The 21,476-nt window shown below is 43.5% G+C and overlaps 1 protein-coding gene across 15 annotated transcripts in view; it reads left to right on the plus strand.

Moving 5' to 3' along the window:
* LOC139568526 (myosin-10) overlaps positions 1-21,476 on the plus strand; it is a 91,172-nt gene that overhangs the window by 63,023 nt on the left and 6,673 nt on the right. For all 15 annotated transcript variants that reach the window (XR_011673625.1, XR_011673626.1, XR_011673624.1 and 12 more), the window contains 16 exons: positions 1,770-1,976; positions 2,188-2,325; positions 2,713-2,836; positions 3,813-3,984; positions 8,348-8,560; positions 8,830-8,974; positions 9,775-9,981; positions 10,118-10,222; positions 10,623-10,775; positions 14,945-15,193; positions 15,435-15,647; positions 16,025-16,237; positions 16,518-16,679; positions 18,088-18,305; positions 18,816-18,939; positions 19,266-19,474. Coding sequence is in view for 12 of the 15 variants with exons in the window: in XM_071390407.1 (XP_071246508.1) it covers positions 1,770-1,976; positions 2,188-2,325; positions 2,713-2,836; positions 3,813-3,984; positions 8,348-8,560; positions 8,830-8,974; positions 9,775-9,981; positions 10,118-10,222; positions 10,623-10,775; positions 14,945-15,193; positions 15,435-15,647; positions 16,025-16,237; positions 16,518-16,679; positions 18,088-18,305; positions 18,816-18,939; positions 19,266-19,474 (2,852 nt within the window). In the remaining 3 variants the exon portion in view is untranslated. The remainder of the gene's footprint in view (positions 1-1,769; positions 1,977-2,187; positions 2,326-2,712; positions 2,837-3,812; positions 3,985-8,347; positions 8,561-8,829; positions 8,975-9,774; positions 9,982-10,117; positions 10,223-10,622; positions 10,776-14,944; positions 15,194-15,434; positions 15,648-16,024; positions 16,238-16,517; positions 16,680-18,087; positions 18,306-18,815; positions 18,940-19,265; positions 19,475-21,476) is intronic.

Here is a 21,476-nt window from a genome sequence, read left to right on the forward strand (position 1 = left end):
CATGGCCGATTAATTAGGGCCGATTTCAAGTTTTCTTAACAATCGGTAATCGTCAATTTTGGACGCCGATTATGGCCGATTACATTGCACTCCACGAGGAGACTGCGTGGCAGGCTGACCACCTGTTACTCGAGTGCAGCAAGGAGCCAAGGTAAGTTGCTAGCTAGCATTAAACTTATCTTATAAAATAAAAATCTTATAAAAAACAATCAATCAAAAAAGCACTGTCGTTGCACCAATGTACCTAACCATCAATGCCTTTCTTAAAATCAATACACAAGTATATATTTTTAAACCTGCATATTTAGTTAAAATAAATTCATGTTAGCAGGCAATATTAACTAGGGAAATTATGTCACTTCTCTTGCGTTCTATGCAAGCAGAGTCAGGGTATATGCAGCAGTTTGGGCCGCCTGGCTCGTTGCGAACTGTGTGAAGACCATTTTTTTCTAACAAAGACCGTAATTAATTTGCCAGAATTTTACATAATTATGACATAACATTGAAGGTTGTGCCATGTAACAGCAATATTTAGACTTATGGATGCCACCCGTTCGATAAAATACGGAACGGTTCCGTATTTCACTGAAAGAATAAACGTTTTGTTTTCGAAATTATAGTTTCCGGATTTGATCATATTAATGACCTAAGGCTCGTATTTCTGTGTGTTTATTATATTATAATTAAGTCTATGATTTGATATTTGATAGAGCAGTCTGACTGAGCGGTGGTAGGCACCAGCAGGCTTGTAAGCTTTCATTCAAACAGCACTTTCCTGCGTTTACCAGCAGCTCTTCGCAATGCTTGAAGCACAGCGCTGTTTATGACTTCAAGCCTATCAACTCCCAAGATTAGGCTGGCAATACTATAGTGCCTATAAGAACATCCAATAGTCAAAGGTATATGAAATACAAATGGTATAGAGAAAAATAGTCCTATAATTCCTATAATAACTAAAACCTAAAACTTCTTAACTGGGAATATTGAAGACTCATGTTAAAAGGAACCACCTGCTTTCATATGTTCTCATGTTCTGAGCAAGGAACTTAAACGTTCCTTTACGTATTTAAACCAAATTGAACACGTTTCATTATTTATTTGAGACTAAATAGATTTTTATATATGTATTATATTAAGTTAAAATAAAAGTGTTCAGTCAGTATTGTTGTAATTGTCATTATTCCAAATATATATATAAAAATCGGCTGATTAATCGGTACCAGCTTTTTTTGGTCCTCCAATAATCGGCGTTGAAAAATCATAATCGGTCGACCTCTAGTGGAAAGGGTTCTACATGGAACCCAAAAGGATTCTACCTCGAACCAAAAGGGGTTCCTCAAAGGTTTCTCCTATGGGTACAGCCAAAGAACCCTTTTTGGTACTAGAGAGCACCTTTATTGTAGACTTGAGGAGATTTGACCTTTCGACATTCTGAGTTTGAGTTTGAGTTTATTTTTATTTTTACAGGGACAGTGCACATTAATCAACGTTTCAGTAAAAGTGCCGGTTTTAGCCAGCCGGCTAATTTTCAACCGCAGTCCCTGGGCAGGTTATTAAAAACAATTACAATATAGACAATAGCAACATAGAACAAGACATAGCAACATAGGACAAGCAAGACATAGCATACAGACAGAGCAACATAGAACAAAAAGCAGCAAGACAAAATTCATAAAAGCAACAAAGTGTTTCCATGTTATTCTAATCGAATAACATCTAGAAAAGAAGCGTAGGTAAACTTTGCTCTCTATCCTCTGTGTCTCCCACAGCTCCTAGAGGAGAAGAACATCCTTGCAGAGCAGCTGCAGGCGGAGACGGAGCTGTTTGCCGAGGCGGAGGAGATGAGGGCCCGCCTGGCCGCTAAGAAGCAGGAGCTGGAGGAGATCCTCCACGACCTGGAGTCCAGAGTGGAGGAGGAGGAGGAGAGGAACCAGAGCATGCAGAACGAGAAGAAGAAGATGCAGTCCCACATCCAGGTCAGAGAGAGAGACCCATATATGCACATATGGATGCAGCATGGACACACACACACTCACACACCATCAGTTGATGAGTTAATGTTGGTTTAGATGGAATTGATTCAACTAAAACTACTGATAACTTCAGCATTGCAATACATATCCTTGCGCTGAAGATACTGAGTGTTTCTGTTGGTTGAACGTATGTATGTCCATTGTCTATCCATAGGATCTAGAGGAGCAGTTAGATGAAGAGGAGGCAGCCAGGCAGAAGCTTCAGCTGGAGAAGGTGACTGCCGAGGCCAAGATCAAGAAGATGGAGGAGGACATTCTACTGCTGGAGGACCAGAACTCCAAGTTCCTCAAGGTCAGAGAAGAGGGCACACTTAAGACAAATTTATACATTCTGCTTCCACATCGTCCGACCGTCTGCCTGGTTCTCTCGAACAAAACCAGAAAAGACATTATAGAATGTCCCCTCCTGTCCGCACCAACACTGAATACGGAACCATGTGCGTTTGATTGAAGCGGAAAACATAAATTAGGGATTAGACTTGTATAGAGCCCTGAAGGGTACAGGGGATAGAAGAGATGTTTAAGATTATCTTAATCTGATACAAATGATTTATTAGAAGATGCCATGAAGGGGAAGCTAAAGAACCACATGCGGCTCTGAAGCCACACATTGCAGACCCCTGTTGTAGAAAACTGTAGAGGGGTTTAACGTCTCTCCTCTCCTCTCTCCACCCAACAGGAGAAGAAGCTGCTGGACGACCGTGTGGCCGAGATGACCTCCCAGCTGACGGAGGAGGAGGAGAAGGCCAAGAACCTGGGAAAGGTCAAGAACAAGCAGGAGGTGATGATGGTCGACCTGGAAGGTAAAGGCTTCACTGTGGCTCTTCCTCGATTGGTCTCCTCGATTCCTTGCTCTCTTTCTTCCTTGCTCTCTTTCTCTGCCTTCATTGGAGGAGAAGGTCCAAGGTCCTTCCTGTCAGGCATTCTTCTCCAAAGCCTTTTGATGATGCAAGGAATCCAGGAAAGATTAGTTGTAGAACTTACTGTAACTCCCTCAACATGGCAGATGTTCAACTGCATATAATAACATTAAGATGAGACTACAGACTGGATGTCACGATCGTCAATGGGAGAGAGAGAGGACCAAGGCGCAGCGTGTGGAAAATACATCTTCTCTTTATTAGAAGAAGGACAACGAAACAAAACAACAAACGTGAAGCTATCAAAGACTAAGTGCAAACATGCAACATAGACACAGACAATTACCCACAAAACCCCAATGCCTATGACTGCCTTAAATATGGCTCTCAATCAGAGACAATGAACCACAGCTGCCTCTAATTGAGAACCAATCTAGGCAGCCATAGACATAACTAGACAACTACACTAGACACTACAAAAACACATACATTCCCCATGTCACACCCTGACCTAACTAAAAAACATAAAGAAAACAAAGAATACTAAGGCCAGGGCGTGACACTGGATAAGATTAAGACTTCTCTGGTAGTGTGATTCTACGTATGCATAGGAATTCCATTTCAGTTCGGACACCACAATGACTTAATGGTTTACCAAGCGGAAGAATCTGATTACTACTGCTTGAGTGGAATGTTTGAGTGGATACTTTTGAGTGCTGGGCCAACATCTATTTTCATCGTTTGGTTGATCCCGCTGCCCATCCACCTCGTGTGTGTCTGTCTGCGTACGTGTGTGTGTGTGTGTGTGTGTGTGTGTGTGTGTGTGTGTGTGTGTGTGTGTGTGTGTGTGTGTGTGTGTGTGTGTGTGTGTGTGTGTGTGTGTGTGTGTGTGTGTGTGTGTGTGTGTGTGTGTCATCAGAGCGCCTGAAGAAGGAGGAGAAGACTCGCCAGGAGCTGGAGAAGGCCAAGAGGAAGCTAGACGCTGAGACCACGGACCTCCAGGACCAGATAGCTGAGCTGCAGGCCCAGATAGAGGAGCTCAAGATCCAGCTGGCCAAGAAGGAGGAGGAGCTACAGGCCGCTCTGTCCAGGTGAGATACTCCCCCTTCAGCCCCAAAATGGATTCTCAATAAACGTTCATGGGTTGTGTTCAGTTTGCACCATACAGTCGTGGCCAAAAGATTTGAGAATGAAACAAATATTAATTTCCACAAAGTTGGTTCCTTCAGTGTCTTTAGATATTTTTGTCATATGTTACTATGGAATACTGAAGTATAATTACAAGCATTTCATAAGTGTCAAAGGCTTTTATTGACAATGACATGAAGTTGATGCAAAGAGTCAATATTTGCAGTGTTGACCCTTCTTTTTTAAGACCTCTGCAATCCGCCCTGGCATGCTGTCAATTAACTTCTGGGCCACATCCTGACTGATGGCAGCCCATTCTTGCATAATCAATGCTTGGAGTTTGTCAGAATTCGTGGGGTTTTGTTTGTCCACCCACCTCTTGAGGATTGACCACAAGTTCTCAAAGGGATTAAGGTCTGGGGAGTTTCCTGGCCATGGATCCAAAATATCGATGTTGTGTTCCCCGAGCCACTTAGTTTTCACTTTTGCCTTATGGCAAGGTGCTCCATCATACTGGAAAAGGCATTGTTCGTCACCAAACTGTTCCTGGATGGTTGGGAGAAGTTGCTCTCGGAGGATGTGTTGGTACCATTCTTTATTCATGGCTGAGTTCTTAGGCAAAATTGTGAGTGAGCCCACTCCCTTGGCTGAGAAGCAACCCCACACATGAATGGTCTCAGGATGCTTTACTGTTGGCATGACACAGGACTGATGGTAGCGCTCACCTTGTCTTCTCCGGACAAGCTTTTTTTTGGATGCCCCAAACAATCGGAAAGGGGATTCATCAGAGAAAATGACTTTACCCCAGTCCTCAGCAGTCCAATCCCTGTACCTTTTGCAGAATATCAGTCTGTCTCTGATGTTTTTCCTGGAGAGAAGTGGCTTCTTTGCTGCCCTTCTTGACACCAGGCCATCCTCCAAAAGTCTTTGCCTCACTGTGCATGCAGATGCTCTCACACCTGCCTGCTGCCATTCCTGAGCAAGCTCTGTACTGGTGGTGCCCCGATCCCACAGCTGAATCAACTTTAGGAGACGGTCCTGGCGCTTGCTGGACTTTCTTGGGCGCCCTGAAGCCTTCTTCACAACAATTGAACCGCTCTCCTTGAAGTTCTTGATGATCCGATAAATGGTTGATTTAGGTGCAGTCTTACTGGCAGCAATATCCTTGCCTGTGAAGCCCTTTTTGTGCAAAGCAATGATGACGGCACGTGTTTCCTTGCAGGTAACCATGATTGACAGAGGAAGAACAATGATTCCAAGCACCACCCTCCTTTTGAAGCTTCCAGTCTGTTATTCGAACTCAATCTGCATGACAGAGAAAATGTTTTGAAACGGTGAAATCGAATGAAATGAAATGGAGGATGTACTATGTGAACGCTACCTGGATCAATACGGGGAATAGATGATGAATAGATAAGCTTTGCCCACCATGCAAGCCTGTACCGCGCATGTTGCCTGTTCCTATGGCAACCGGCCCAACCTGCCCGGCCACTACTGTGGTCCAGTAAACCATACCGGCTAGATGTGCACCCACACATATACTCCCACTTCCATCGCCTGTCCCCATAGCAACAGTCCACTCTACAGGGCCCAAGCAGTTGAGACCCAGCGGGCACACACACACACACACACACACACACACACACACACACACACACACACACACACACACACACACACACACACACACACACACACACACACACACACACACACACACACACATAAAAAAATACCACAGTTTACTATAGAATACTACAGTACTTAGTATAGAATTGTGTAGTATACTGTAGAATACTATACTACAAACTGTAGAATCCCTCGATCGTGTGTAGAACTTAGTATAGAATTGTGCAGTATACTGTAGAATAATATACTACACACTGTAGTACTTCTCAATCATGTATAGTACTTGCTATAGCACATTGTAGTATACTATAGAATACAATAGTAAATACTACAGTATACTGCAGACCTCAAAAACACTACAGTAATGTTCACAAAAGCACTACAGTCCACAAAAACCCTACAGTAATGACTAAGGTATATACACAGATTTGCAGGTGTTATAGCAGGTGCAGCAAAATGCTTATGTTACTAGTTCCAACACTGCAGTAGATTGTAAATACTACAGTACACTACAGTAAAGTCCGCAAAAACACTACAGTGAATACAATATTATTTAACCATAGTATACCATAGTATTTTTTTCATATGGGCACATACCCTCATGTTGGCTTTGAACGAAATATTTAAAAGCAGCCACACAGTCCAGCTGCTTAGTTGTTCAGTGGCATCGGTTCACTCTAAACTAAACTAATGCCTTCCTTAGTGCAGTGCGTGCTGGTATGCTGGCTATCACCCTCACTAAAGACATTTAATACACACGCACACTCTGAGGCAGATTGATAGAGATTGATGATGTGCTCCATCCAAGTCTTTCACTGCATTTTTCAACGGAAAGGAAAAGGAATCTCAGCTTGGGCATGGCAGCCATGACGGATTGTCTCACACCTCAGAGGGAATTGGTCACGGAATCTGTTTGTACTTCACAGACGTTTATTTTTAATAGCTTCTGAACAGGGCTGCTGGACTCAAGGAAAACATTACCAGATATGGCTTGAAAAAGACCTTTCTCTTGGAAGAAGGAGAAAGAGTGTCAACTTGCATCCAAGTATTACCTCAATTTATCTTGATTGTTCATTTAACATTCTTTGTAATCCAAAGCCAATTCAGACCTAATTTAGTGGAAAATATTCATGAGCAACACATTTGGTGTCACGTTCAATTAAGTCCCTTTTGATTAGGGAAACTGAGACAACATACTAATGAGCTCCTCCTCTGGCTGCAACAGAGGTCATTGGCATGAAGGTGAAGTCCAATCATTTAGATGTGGCGAATTCAGGTGGTGACTGTAGCGAATTCAGGTGGTGACTGTAGCGAATTCAGGTGGCGACTGTAGCGAATTCAGGTGGCGACTAGCGAATTCAGGTGGCGACTGTAGCGAATTCAGGTGGCGACTGTAGCGAATTCAGGTGGCGACTGTAGCGAATTCAGGTGGCGACTGTAGCGAATTCAGGTGGCGACTGTAGCGAATTCAGGTGGTGACTGTAGGCCAATGGAAAACAGTATCCCCTAAATGACCTTCTGAAATCATCACATGGTCATAGGCTAGTTGATTAAACCGTTACTTAGGCTACAGTATTCCAGTTGGAATTTTATGACTGTTTATAATTGTAGGGCTATTGAATTACCATAGTCTGGACAGTTGCTATTTGACTATAATGACTCATTAGTAGCTATATTGTTATCCATGGCTTCATCAGTGTAAGACCTAATTGGACATGGAGTCATTATTTGGTCCTGGCAAAGGGACAGGCCTCTCCAGAAGCTCTAACGCAGGAATGTCTAAGGAATGCAGGCAGGGCTCAGGAGTCAAATCAAAGTGTATTGGTCGCGTACACAGATTTTCAGGTGTTATAGCAGGTGCAGTGAAATGCTTTTGTTACTAGCGCCAACAGTACAGTAGAATGTCTCTCAAATACAATACACATACACAAATAATGAATAATCAAAACAAGAAATGACAGAATGAGTCTAATTAACAATCCAGGGGTAGATATATTAGTGAGTATGTGTCAGAATCCATAATAATAATAATAATAGTTTAATCTAGCCTGACTGCCAGCAACAACACATATTCAATCTCACTATGGCCTCGCCCGCAATGGCATTTCCACTGACAGAGAAAGGCACAGACAGACACGGTCAAGAAACTCATTGCTCAGACACACACACACACACACACACACACACACACACACACACACACACACACACACACACACACACACACACACACACACACACACACACACACACACACACACACACACACACACACACACACACACACACGGCAGGCTGACTAACACACACTGGTCCTCCATGAGCTCACCCGCTGTAAGGTCGATCACACTGCCACCCTGTGTTCACTGGGATTTTGTCACCACGCTACAGTCTCACTTGCTAGGGCCTGTATGATTTTGAAATGATCAGCCATTTTGGGGGATTTAGAGAATGTGCAGTGATTTCATGTACCAGTTTTGTGTACCATGGTTTTACCCAGAATTATCCTAACATTTGGACATCTCTGGTACTATAAAAGTACTGCTCAGATGAACGCCCCACAGTTAACATGATTTCTCACCTCTTCAATGAAATGGAATGTATCCTGGCATTAGCTAGCTAATTTAACGATTTCTATGTTGCTGTTTGGAATTGATTTTGGAATTGATTGGTTTGTTGTGTCTGCGTGTGTACCAGGGGTGATGACGAGGCGGCCCAGAAGAACAACGCTCTGAAAGCTGTGCGGGAGCTGCAGGCCCAGCTGTCAGAGCTGCAGGAGGACCTGGAGTCAGAGAAGGTGTCCAGGAACAAGGCAGAGAAAGTCAAGAGGGACCTCAGTGAGGAGCTGGAGGCTCTGAAGACTGAGCTGGAGGACACTCTGGATACCACCGCTGCCCAACAGGAGCTCAGGTACTGGGACACTGCTTGTCAGATGTACTGCTCTCTGCTGCGCTGATACGCTTATATGTTTACTGTAGTCCCAATATGTTTATTTTCGGTGCTTTTAGAAATGGATAAAGAACCGGTGTAGGGTCGCCCTGAAAAAGTGGCACTGTCATAGTTTGGCAAAGTACCTGCGTGTGTATCTGCATGAGGGCTATGGAGAGACACAGCACCTCAGTGAGGTGTCTTTTATGGGGTCTACCTTCCTTCCTAACCCCTCTCTCCTCTCCTCTCAGGACCAAGCGAGAGCAGGAGGTGGCTGAGCTGAAGAAGGCCATCGACGAGGAGACCAAGAACCACGAGTCTCAGGTCCAGGAGATGAGACAGAGACACTCCACTGCCCTGGAGGAGCTGTCTGAGAATTTGGAGCAGGCCAAGAGGGTGGGTCTATAATCAGAGACAATACACCTGTCAATCATCTAGTAACATGTCTCATTACATGTTTAGCAGGCCTAGAGGCTAGGTCCACCATCGGACATGACACCTGCCAACCATAATGTCGTTATACAGTAGTAGCACTACACATGTTTAGCAGGTCAAGAGGGTAGATCTCCTCCAACGATGTATATAAACCCTGGATTGCTGATGCTATGTATTGGCCATTGAGAGGCTTTGAAGCCACTGGTCGGCCATATTGGGACTCCCCAGTAGGAGCAGTCCTCCATAGGAATGAATGGAATTCTACAGTGTTTAAATTAAATGGGACAAGGACAAATTGACATGTATTTAAGTATGTGTTGTCATGGGGACAGTAACATTAGTAATCTCTAAAAAGTCAACTGTGTTTTTATATTTTATTTTTATAATAAAAAGGTATGTTTAGCTCACAATATAATGTAATTGTATGCATTAAGGTGTTTCTAATAGAATACATGTGGCAAAAACGAATGTAGACATTAATAAATGCATTTCTATAGCTTCTAAAATGTTTTTTTACACTCCCAAGATGGAGGCACGGTGGCTTCAACACAGTCAGTCATCTAATGTGTATATAAATCATTGGTCGCCACCTGAGAAAATAGACCTGTCAACATAACGTCATCTCATACAGTAGTAACACTACACTATCACTTCTTTGCTAAGCAGGCCAAGAGGACAGGCCTATCCAACATACCCTCTGTAAAATTCTCTCATCTTCCCAATGTATACCACAACCCCTCTCACCCTTCTTTCCGCTGCAGTTCAAGTCCAACCTGGAGAAGAACAAGTGTACCATGGAGAGTGACAACAAGGAGCTGGTGAGCGAGGTGAAGGGGCTTCAGCAGGCCAAGACAGAGTCAGAACACAAGAGGAAGAAGATGGAGGCTCAGCTGCAGGAGTTCATGGCCCGAGCCACCGAGGGAGAGAGGGCTAAAGTAGAACTGGCCGACCGCACACACAAACTACAGGTTAGAGGGCAAGTCAACGGACCACGCTGTCTGTCTGTCGTCATCACTATGTGTTGAAGTCAATTGGTTTCTCAAAATGGGAGTGAATATGTTTTAATGTGAATATGAAGAGATATTTATAGACCTTTGTCTGTAGACGGAACTGGACACTGTCTCCGCCCTGTTGGAGGACACTGAGAAGAAGGGAATCAAGCTGGCCAAGGATTCAGCAGGCCTGGAGAGTGCGTTACAGGACACACAGGTGAGCAGAGACTCCTTATACGTCACCAAGCCATTACATGCTCTAATAGTTGAAATCGAAGTTGGAGGTATTGTAATATGCTTTGGAAGCAAATGTCCTTTGGTGACGCTTCATTATTGGAGACACTTGTAGCTAATGCCAATCTGCTGTAAAAACAACTTCATATCATTGTCTCCATCCAACAAGTCTTATTGTAAGTGGTGGTTAACTACTTTTGGGTCTTTGTGTGTGTGTGTGTATGTGTGTGTGTGTGTGTGTGTGTGTGTGTGTGTGTGTGTGTGTGTGTGTGTGTGTGTGTGTGTGTGTGTGTGTGTGTGTGTGTGTGTGTGTGTGTGTGTGTGTGTGTGTGTGTGTGTGTGTGCGTGTGTGCGTGTGTGCGTGTGTGCGTGATTGTGTGTAGGAGCTGCTCCAGGAGGAGACTCGTCAGAAGCTGAACCTGAGCTCTCGTATCCGTCAGCTGGAGGAGGACAAGAGCACCCTGCAGGAGCAGCAGGAGGAGGACGAGGAGGCCCGCAGGAACCTGGAGAAACAACTGGCCACGCTGCAGGCTCAGGTATGGACCCCACTGGTATTCTTAATGTTTCAATGCCAATAGGACAGGGTTTCCAGCTGTGAACACCCACCGTTGATATTTACTACAGGTTGTGGTAGATAGATTCCTTACTCACAAAATAGGTATTGGTATAAGTTGGACACAGTGTTGGGGAGAAGTAAACTACATGTAGTTCTACTAGTAAATTAACTACATTTTGCAGTAGCTTGGTGGTAGTTGAACTAAATTCAAATCTAGGTAGTGTTGTCAGTAGTTAGGCAATACATGTTTTTATTTTTCAGCATCAGACCTGCCTAATTCTCTCTTGGAACATTGTTTTTGTTTAATAGGCTAAATAACACATTCTGTTAACATATGACCCCAAAGTGATCTATTCTTGCAAAAAGTAGTTTGGATGTAGTTGTCATGGAAATTACCACCAGGGACACCTGGATTCAATGTTAAATGAATCATTCTTTATTAACAGCAAGCTGGATAGGTCACAGTCAAACTAAATTACCGGTCTGAAGTGAGCTCTGTCGGGGCAGTCCCGTTAGACCTCTTATATACAGCTTACACAGACAAGTTATATTTGCATGATTTAGCTTATTCATAATGAATTCATCATTAACGTTTGGTTCATGCATGTGACAGACCAATACGTCACGAGGCTTCTTCTCTCCAAGCTGAGACCTTGAAACTGAGATATCCCTTTCCGTTCTGAAAACAATGTTCTGGGCGTACTGCCAAATTGCAGATACTGATAGTGAGGGTTCCTCCCAGGCACAATGAATCAGTCACTTGCACAAACCCAGTCGAATTGGTATTTAGAAAAGCACAAACATAAAATGTTCCTTCACATAGTGAACTACAGTCTTCAGGTACTGTAACTACTTACAGTGCCTTGCGAAAGTATTCACCCCCTTGGCATTTTTCCTATTTTGTTGCCTTACAACCTGGAATTAAAATAGATTTTGGGGGGGGGTTTGTATCATTTGATTTACACAACATGCCTACCACTTTGGAGATGCAACATATTTTTTATTGTGAAACAAACAAGAAATAAGACAAAAAAAGCACAAAACTTGAGCGTGCATAACTAATAACCCCCCCCCCAAAGTCAATACTTTGTAGAGCCACCTTTTGCAGCAATTACAGCTGCAAGTCTCACTGGGATTTTTGCTCATTCTTCAAGGCAAAACTGCTACAGCTCCTTCAAGTTGGATGGGTTCCTGCTGGTGTACAGCAATCTTTAAGTCATACCACAGATTCTCAATTGGATTGAGGTTTGGGCTTTGACTAGACAATTTTCCTGTATTTAGCGCCATCCATCATTCCTTAAATTCTGACCAGTTTCCCAATCCCTGCCAATGAAAAATATCCCCACAGCATGATGCTGCCACCACCATGCTTCACTGTTGGGATGGTGTTCTCGGGGTGATGAGAGGTGTTAGGTTTGTGCCAGACATAGCGTTTTCCTTGATGGCCAAAAAGCTACATTTTAGTCTCATCTGACCAGAGTACCTTCTTCCATATTTGGGGAGTCTCCCACATGCCTTTTGGCGAACACCAAATGTGTTTGCTTATTTTTTTCTTTAAGCAATGGCTTTTTTTCTGGCCACTCTTCCGTAAAGCCCAGCTCCGTGGAGTGTACGGCTTAAAGTGGTCCTATGGACAGATACTCCAATCTCCGCTGTGGAGCTTTGCAGTTCCTTCAGGGTTGTCTTTGGTCTCTTTGTTGCCTCTCTGATTAATGCCCTCCTTGCCTGGTCTGTGGGTTTTGGTGGGTGGCAGGTTTGTTGTGGTGCCATATTCTTTCTATTTTTTAATAATGGATTTAATGGTGCTCCGTGGGATGTTCAAACTTTCTGATATTTTTTTATAACCCAACCCTGATCTGTACTTCCCCACAACTTTGTCCCTGACCTGTTTGGAGAGCTCTTTGGTCTTCATGGTGCCGCTTGCTTGGTGGTGCACCTTGCTTAGTGGTGCTGCAGACTCTGGGGCCTTTCAGAACAGGTGTATATATACTGAGATCATGTGACACTTAGATTGCACACATTTAACTAAATATGTGACTTCTGAAGGTAATTGGTTGCACCAGATCTTATTTAGGGGCTTCATAGCAAAGTGGGGGAATACATATAGTGGGGCCACCAATTGTGCAAGTTCTCCCACTTAAAAAGATGAGAGAGGCCTGTAATTTTCATCATAGGTAGTACACTTCAACTATGACAGACAAAATGAGAAAAAAAATCCAGAAAATCACATTGTAGGATTTTTAATGAATTTATTTGCAAATTATGGTGGAAAATAAGTATTTGGTCAATAACAAAAGTTTATCTCAATACTTTGTTATATACCCTTTGTTGGCAATGACAGAGGTCAAACGTTTTCACAAGGTTTTCACACACTGTTGCTGGTATTTTGGCCCATTCCTCCATGCAGATCTCCTCTAGAGCAGTGATGTTTTGGGGCTGTTGCTGGGCAACACGGACTTTCAACTCCCTCCAAAGATTTTCTATGGGGTTGAGATCTGGAGACTGGCTAGGCCACTCCAGGACCTTGAAATGCTTCTTACGAAGCCACTCCTTCGTTGCCCGGGCGGTGTGTTTGGGATCATTGTCATGCTGAAAGACCCAGCCACGTTTCATCTTCAATGCCCTTGCTGATGGAAGGAGGTTTTCACTCAAAATCTCACGATACATGGCCCCATTCTTTCTGTCCTTTACACGGATCAGTCGTCCTGGTCCCTTTGCAGAAAAACAGCCCCAAAGCATGATGTTTCCACCTCCATGCTTCACAGTAGGTATGGTGTTCTTTGGATGCAACTCAGCATTCTTTGTCCTCCAAACACGACGAGTTGAGTTTTTACCAAAAAGTTCTATTTTGGTTTCATCTGACCATATGACATTCTCCCAATCTTCTTCTGGATCATCCAAATGCTCTCTAGCAAACTTCAGACGGGCCTGGACATGTACTGGCTTAAGCAGGGGGACACGTCTGGCACTGCAGGATTTGAGTCCCTGGCGGCGTAGTGTGTTACTGATGGTAGGCTTTGTTACTTTGGTCCCAGCTCTCTGCAGGTCATTCACTAGGTCCCCCCGTGTGGTTCTGGGATTTTTGCTCACCGTTCTTGTGATCATTTTGACCCCACGGGGTGAGATCTTGCGTGGAGCCCCAGATCGAGGGAGATTATCAGTGGTCTTGTATGTCTTCCATTTCCTAATAATTGCTCCCACAGTTGATTTCTTCAAACCAAGCTGCTTACCTATTGCAGATTCAGTCTTCCCAGCCTGGTGCAGGTCTACAATTTTGTTTCTGGTGTCCTTTGACAGCTCTTTGGTCTTGGCCATAGTGGAGTTTGGAGTGACTGTTTGAGGTTGTGGACAGGTGTCTTTTATACCGATAACAAGTTCAAACAGGTGTCATTAATACAGGTAACGAGTGGAGGACAGAGGAGCCTCTTAAAGAAGAAGTTACAGGTCTGTGAGAGCCAGAAATCTTGCTTGTTTGTAGGTGACCAAATACTTATTTTCCACCATAATTTGCAAATTAATTAATTTAAAAATCCTACAATGTGATTTGCTGGATTTTTTTCCCTCATTTTGTCTGTCATAGTTGAAGTGTACCTATGATGAAAATTACAGGCCTCTCTCATCTTTTTAAGTGGGAGAACTTGCACAATTGGTGGCTGACTAAATACTTTTTTGCCCCACTGTATGCACGCACCACTTTTCCGTTTTTTGTTTTTACAGATTTCTTTTTAAACAAGTTTTTTTTTTCACTTCACCAATTTTGACAATTTTGTGTATGTCCATTACATGAAATCCAAATAAAAATCCATTTAAATTACAGGTTGTAATGCAACAAGGAAAAACGCCAAAGCGGGTGAATACTTTTGCAAGGCACAGTACTTTTTTAAAGTCACTTTAGTTAAGGAAACTATATTTGTCTTAAGGGTAGCTTTAACGTAGCTCAACTTCTTTCAATGTGAAGTAATTGGTAGCTTGGTAAAATATATTTTCATAGTAGCTTCCCCAACACTAAGATCAGTAATGTGTTCTTTTAAAGACCACTGTCATTTTCTGTATATCAAATGCTCACTCACAAAGCTGTGAATCTTATTTCCTCATGTAAGAACCATCGAAAAAATATATAATATGAAAACCATTGTCTTCTCTATCTAGCTGTTTGAGTCTAGGAAGAAGCTGGATGAGGACGTGGGGACCCTGGAGTCTCTGGAGGAGGTGAAGAGGAAGCTACAGAAGGACATGGAGTTGACCAGCCAGCGGCTGGAGGAAAAAGCCTCTGCCTTCGATAAGATGGAAAAGACCAAGACCCGCCTGCAGCAGGAGCTGGACGACCTCATGGTGGACCTGGACCACCAGAGGACCATCGTCTCGAACCTGGAGAAGAAGCAGAAGAAGTTCGACCAGGTATCGTATCATCTCCATTTGTCTCTATCCTTTCCTCTATCTCGCTTCCTTTTCTCCCTCCACTCACCTTTGCTTATCTCCTTCTCCCCTCTCTGCAAAATAAAAATAGACCTGCCATTAATGAAGAAATGGCAGAGTTTTTGTGATTTCTTTATTCCAATGATTGCCTTCATTAACATAACTTACCAGTAAGACATTGCTTGCCATCCTTCTTCATCATTATCTTCTCCCTCTATGTTAGCTCCTGGCTGAGGAGAAGACCATCTCTACCCGCTATGCTGAGGAGCGTGACAAGGCCGAGGCTGAGGCCAGGGAGAAGGAGACCAAGGCTCTGTCTATGGCCCGGGCTCTGGACGAGGCCCTGGAGGCCAAGGAGGAGTTTGAGAGGCTCAACAAGCAGCTGAGGACTGAGATGGAGGACCTGATGAGCTCCAAGGACGACGTGGGCAAGAGCGTACGTAGTTTAAACCCCCCGTACAGGAGTCGAAGGTTCTAACATACCTTATACAACCCAGTCCTAAGCCTTGACCTGGCTAGGCTCATCCAATGAGGATTGATAGAACCAACATGTACAGGTTTTGGTATGTTTCTTCCAATATGGCCACCAATCCACCCACCACAGAATGAGTGAGAATGCCTGTGTTAGAGGAGCTGGTGGTGGTTCCTAAACGTTGTTGGAGACCTTACACACATGAAGCCTTCTGTAAATTACTTAATTTTGAAAGAACGCTGTCCACCCACCTCAGAATTTTGCTTTGTGTGAGAATTTGTTTGACTAATCCTATGGGATTGCTTCCTTATGACAGTCTCTCTACGTCCCCCTGTGTGTAGGTCCATGAGCTGGAGAAATCGAAGCGCACCCTGGAGCAGCAGGTGGAGGAGATGAGGACCCAGCTGGAGGAGCTGGAGGACGAGCTGCAGGCCACAGAGGACGGCAAGCTGCGTCTGGAGGTCAACATGCAGGCCATGAAGGCCCAGTTCGACAGGGACCTGCAGGCCAGAGACGAGCAGAACGAGGAGAAGAAGAGGACGCTGGTCAAACAGGTACAGAGACAAGCTGAGAGGACCATTTTTGGGGAGTAACATTCAGACCTCTAATAGAAACTCAGCTGATTTAGCTTGGCCAACAGTTCGGAGAAAATAATCACCATATATGGTGATATATATGGTCAAAAACTTTAACTTATGGACTCATTGTGTACTTTCCATCCATCTTCACCCTAACCGTTATTGCATCCGAGCAAGCTAGAACCCAAACTTCACTAGGTTTCATCACTTACTTGGCGTTTTCAACCCTCTGTAATATCTTGTTGTCTGAACCAAGGTTCGTGAGATGGAGGCAGAGCTGGAGGATGAGAGGAAGCAGAGAGCCCTGGCCGTGGCAGCTAAGAAGAAGCTGGAGATGGACCTCAAGGACCTGGAGGGGCAAATAGAAGCATCCAACAAGGCCAGAGATGAAGCCATCAAACAGCTCAGAAAACTACAGGTGAGACTTTGTACAGGATTTGGGTTTGCTTGTTCATTCTCAAGTTGTGCTGAGCTATTATGTACAGTTGAATTCGGAAGTTTACATACACCTTAGCCAACTACATTTAAACGCAGTTTTTCACAATTCCTGACATTTAATCAGAGTAAAAATTCCCTGTCTTAGGTCACTTTATTTTAAGAATGTGAAATGTCACAATAATAGTAGAGAGAAGATTTACTTCAGCTTTTATTTCTGTCATCACATTCCCAGTGGGTCAGAAGTTTACATACACTCAATTAGTATTTGGTAGCATTGCCTTTAAATTGTTTCCCATGATGTCAAGCAAAGAGGCACTGAGTTTGAAGGTAGGCCTTGAAATACATCCACAGGTACACCTCCAATTGACTCAAATGATGTCAATTAGCCTATCAGAAGCTTCTAAAGCCATGACATAATTTTCTGGAATTTTCCAAGCTGTTATTAGGCACAGTCAACTTAGTGTATGTAAACATCTGACCCACTGGAATTGTGATACAGTGAATTATAAGTGAAATAATCTTTCTGTAAACAATTGTTGGAAAAATGACTTATGTCAATCACAAAGTAGATGTCCTAAACGACTTGCCAAAACTATAGTTTGATAACAAGAAATTTGTGGAGTGGTTGAAAAACAGGTTTTAATGACTCCAACCTAAGTGTATTTAAACTTCCGACTTCAACTGTAGATTATAAATATTGTTGCAAAATTCTGGTAACTTTTCCAAAATTCCAAGAATCTTCCAACCAGGAATTCTGGGAATTTTGGGAAAGTTAGCAGAATTTTGCAACCCTACAATGTCAATCTTTTTTGCCTGATTAATTAGGAACTCCTGGTTGTCTGATCTCTGATAATCAGCAATATAATTTTTTACACCTGTATCCTTTTATCAATAAAATGGACTGGTAGCCTCTGCAGGTATGGTATCTGTGCCTGTCTGTCCACTGTGTAGTCAGCTTTAATGTAGCCTAGATTAGAATATGTCCAGGACTACCAACGTCTGTATTTAGATGACATCCCTGATGCTGTAAACTCTAGTTGTCCAAGTTGGTCTGGTCTCATTTGTAGCTTCCCCGCTGGCCTTACACTATTATATTCAGTATAACTACGGGGTTGAGGTCGGTTCTATTTCAATTCGGGAAGAAAAACTGAATTTCAAACATTTTCTCATAGGCTGCATTTACACAGGCAGACCAATTATGGGCAACAGATTGATCTGATTGGTCAAAATACCAATTAGTGGCAAACAATATCAGAATTGGGCTGCCTGTGTAAATACTGCCATAGAGGAGTATTGAGGAGAATCTAATTTGAAATGGAGTTGACCTCTAATCCTGTACTGTTGCCCAAGACCGGTCTTACTCTTTGCCTTGCTGCTGCCCCCTGCAGGCCCAGATGAAGGACTACCAGAGGGAGTTGGAGGAGGCCAGAGCATCCCGTGATGAGATCTTTGCACAGTCTAAAGAGAACGAGAAGAAACTAAAGGGCCTGGAAGCTGAGATCCTACAGCTGCAGGAGGACCTGGCGGCTTCAGAGAGGGCCCGTAGACACGCTGAGCAGGAGAGAGACGAGCTGGCCGACGAGATCTCAAATAGTGCCTCTGGAAAGTGAGTAGCTACATTTTCCTGATTAATTATCAAATTCAAGCATGATATTTTCCAGATTTAATGGTGCAATATGCAGAAATCGCTGGTTGCTAAAATTGTAACCGTTCACCTAATTTCAGTTTCTGTGACAAAACAAGCAATGTATCGTGTGTAGAGAATCATTGTACCATCTAAACCGCTATGAAATATATTTTCAATAACCCAAAATCTTGTATTTTCAGATGTTTGAAGCTGGTGTACAAAACTGAAAGTAAAAGACGAAATGAAACTTAAGAACGGGAAGCATAGAAATAGTAGAACAGTAGAACACGTAGAACAGATCTACTGCTTCTTAGACTTGCTTTCAACGAGAATGGCAGATCTATAACTCACATTTCTATCTAAATTTGGTCAGGTCACCCAAAAAGTTACATACTGCAGCTTTAAGTGGACCAGCAGCCTTCCCCCCCTGATTTCTATGCTCTGTTCTGTACCAACCACATCACCGAATCATTCACTTATTTGTGTCAGGTCGGCCCTACTAGATGAGAAGAGGAGGCTGGAGGCCCGCATCTCGCAGCTGGAGGAGGAACTAGAGGAGGAACAGAGCAACATGGAGCTGCTCAACGACCGCTTCCGCAAGACCACCATGCAGGTACAGTGCAACTCTCACATTGTCAAACACGTACACACAGCTCATGAAGGTACAGAACAGGTAAAACTCTCTTTAAACCGGCATTGTCTCTTGACGTTTTGAGGAGGATATCGGGCAAGAGGAAAGTACTTTTGAGATTCACACATACACAGAGACGATTCCTGGACCTTAGAATGTAGTCTCTTTATGGCCTGGAGAGTAGTCTATAATGAACTGCGCTAACAAGTATCACACCAGACCACTTCCTGGGACCCACAACTAACAGTTTTATATAGAGATGCACAAAGAGTGACCCTCTCTCCCTTTATTCCCATTTCTCTCCCAAGGTGGACATCCTGAACACGGAGCTGGCTGGGGAGCGCAGCGCGGCTCAGAAGAGTGAGAACGCCCGTCAAGGAATGGAGAGGCAGAACAAGGAGCTGAAGGCCAAGCTGGGAGAGCTGGAGGGGGCAGTCAAGTCCAAGTTCAAGGCTGCCATCACCGCCCTGGAGGCCAAGATACTGCAGCTGGAGGAGCAACTGGAGCAGGAGGCCAAGTAAGAAGCCTTCTATATACTGTACTAAATAGACGTCATAATGGGGGTCAGAGTTTAAACATGGGAGGTTACCTAGAATTAGATGTAGGCTTCAATAGGTGGACTCTAGCTCATACACTCATCATAATGATTTACCCATACTCAATAGACCGCTAGAGGTAGGAGTTTCCCCAAACCACAGATCTATTTTCAGATTACAAACTACTCAAAATCTGGACCTTTAAAGGCCCAGTGCAGTCTTAAATGTGATTTTCCTGTGTTTTATATATATTTCCACACTAGGAGGTTGGAATAATACTGTGAAATTGTGAAAATTATGATAATGCCCTTTTAGTATAAAGACAGCTTGAAGTTTCAGCCCATTTTGGTGGGATGGAGTTTTTGCCTGCCTGGTGTCATCACCATATGGTAAATTAGTTAATAGAACAATAAGAAAGAGTTCCAAACTTTTCTGCCAACAGCGATTTTTTTGGTTTTCCCCTGACAGTCCTAGCAAAATTCTTGCTTGAGAAATTGCTCTTTGCTAAGAAGCTATTTTTGTTTCGTTTTGACAATTTTAATTGAAAACAATCACAGTAAGGTACTTCATTGTTACCCAGAAATGATTTGATATTGAGATATATATGACTTCATTGGACCTTTAACATTAGGGGGCTGAAAACATACAGTACCGTTCAAACACACTACTTGCCTAGAGAGTTCAGTTATACTTTTGGTGGCTGTTTATTTACAACCACAGACAGATGCTGGCACTAAGACCGCACTCAATCAGCTGTATAAGGAAATAAGCAAACAGGAAACCACTCACCCAGAGGCGGCGCTCCTAGTGGCCGGAGACTTTAATGCAGGGAAACTTAAATCAGATCTACCAAATTTCTATCAACATGTTAAATGTGCAACCAGAGGGAAAGAAATTCAAGATCACCTGTACTCCACACACAGAGACGCGTACAAAGCTCTCCCTCGCCCTCAATTTGGTAAATCTGACCACAACTCTATCCTCCTGATTCCTGCTTACAAGCAAAACTTAAAGCAGGAAGCACCAGTGACTCGGTCTATAAAAAAGTGGTCAGATGAAGCAGATGCTAAACTACAGGACTGTTTTGCTAGCACACACTGGAACATGTTCCGGGATTCTTCCGATGGCATTGAGGAGTACACCACATCAGTCACTGGCTTTATCAATAAGTGCATCAAGGACGTCGTCCCCACAGTGACTGTACGTACATACCCCAACCATTCTCATCGACGGGGCTGTAGTGGAGCAGGTTGAGAGCTTCAAGTTCCTTGGTGTCCACATCAACAAACTAGAATGGTCTAAACACACCAAGGCAGTTGTGAAGAGGGCACGACAAAACCTATTCCCCCTCAGGAAACTAAAAAGATTTGGCATGGGTCCTGAGATCCTCAAAAGGTTCTACAGCTGCAACATCGAGAGCATCCTGACTGGTTGCATCACTGCCTGGTACAGCAATTGCTCGGCCTCTGACCGCAAGGCACTACAGAGGGTAGTGCGTACGGCCCAGTACATCACGGGCTAAGCTGCCTCCCATCCAAGACCTCTACACCAGGCGGTGTCAGAGGAAGGCACTAAAAATTGTCAAAGACCCCAGCCACCCCAGTCACAGACTGTTCTCTCTACTACCGCATGGCAAGCGGTACCGGAGTGCCAAGTCTAGGACTTCTCAACAGTTTTTACCCCCAAGCCATAAGACTCCTGAACAGGTAATCAAATGGCTACCCGGACTATTTGCATTGTTTCACTGTAAGGTCTATACCTGTTGTATTTGGCGCACGTGACAAATAAACTTTGATTTGATTTGAAAAGTTTGGGGTCACTTAGACATTTCCTTGTTTTCCATGAAAACATACATAAAATTAGTTGCAAAATGAATAGGAAATATAGTCAAGATGTTGACAAGGTTATAAATAATTATTTTTAATTGAAACAATAATTGTGTCCTTCAAACTTTGCTTTCGTCAAAGATTCCTCCATTTGCAG

Source organism: Salvelinus alpinus, chromosome 2, assembly GCF_045679555.1.
Source record: "Salvelinus alpinus chromosome 2, SLU_Salpinus.1, whole genome shotgun sequence".
Classification (NCBI taxonomy): domain Eukaryota; kingdom Metazoa; phylum Chordata; class Actinopteri; order Salmoniformes; family Salmonidae; genus Salvelinus; species Salvelinus alpinus.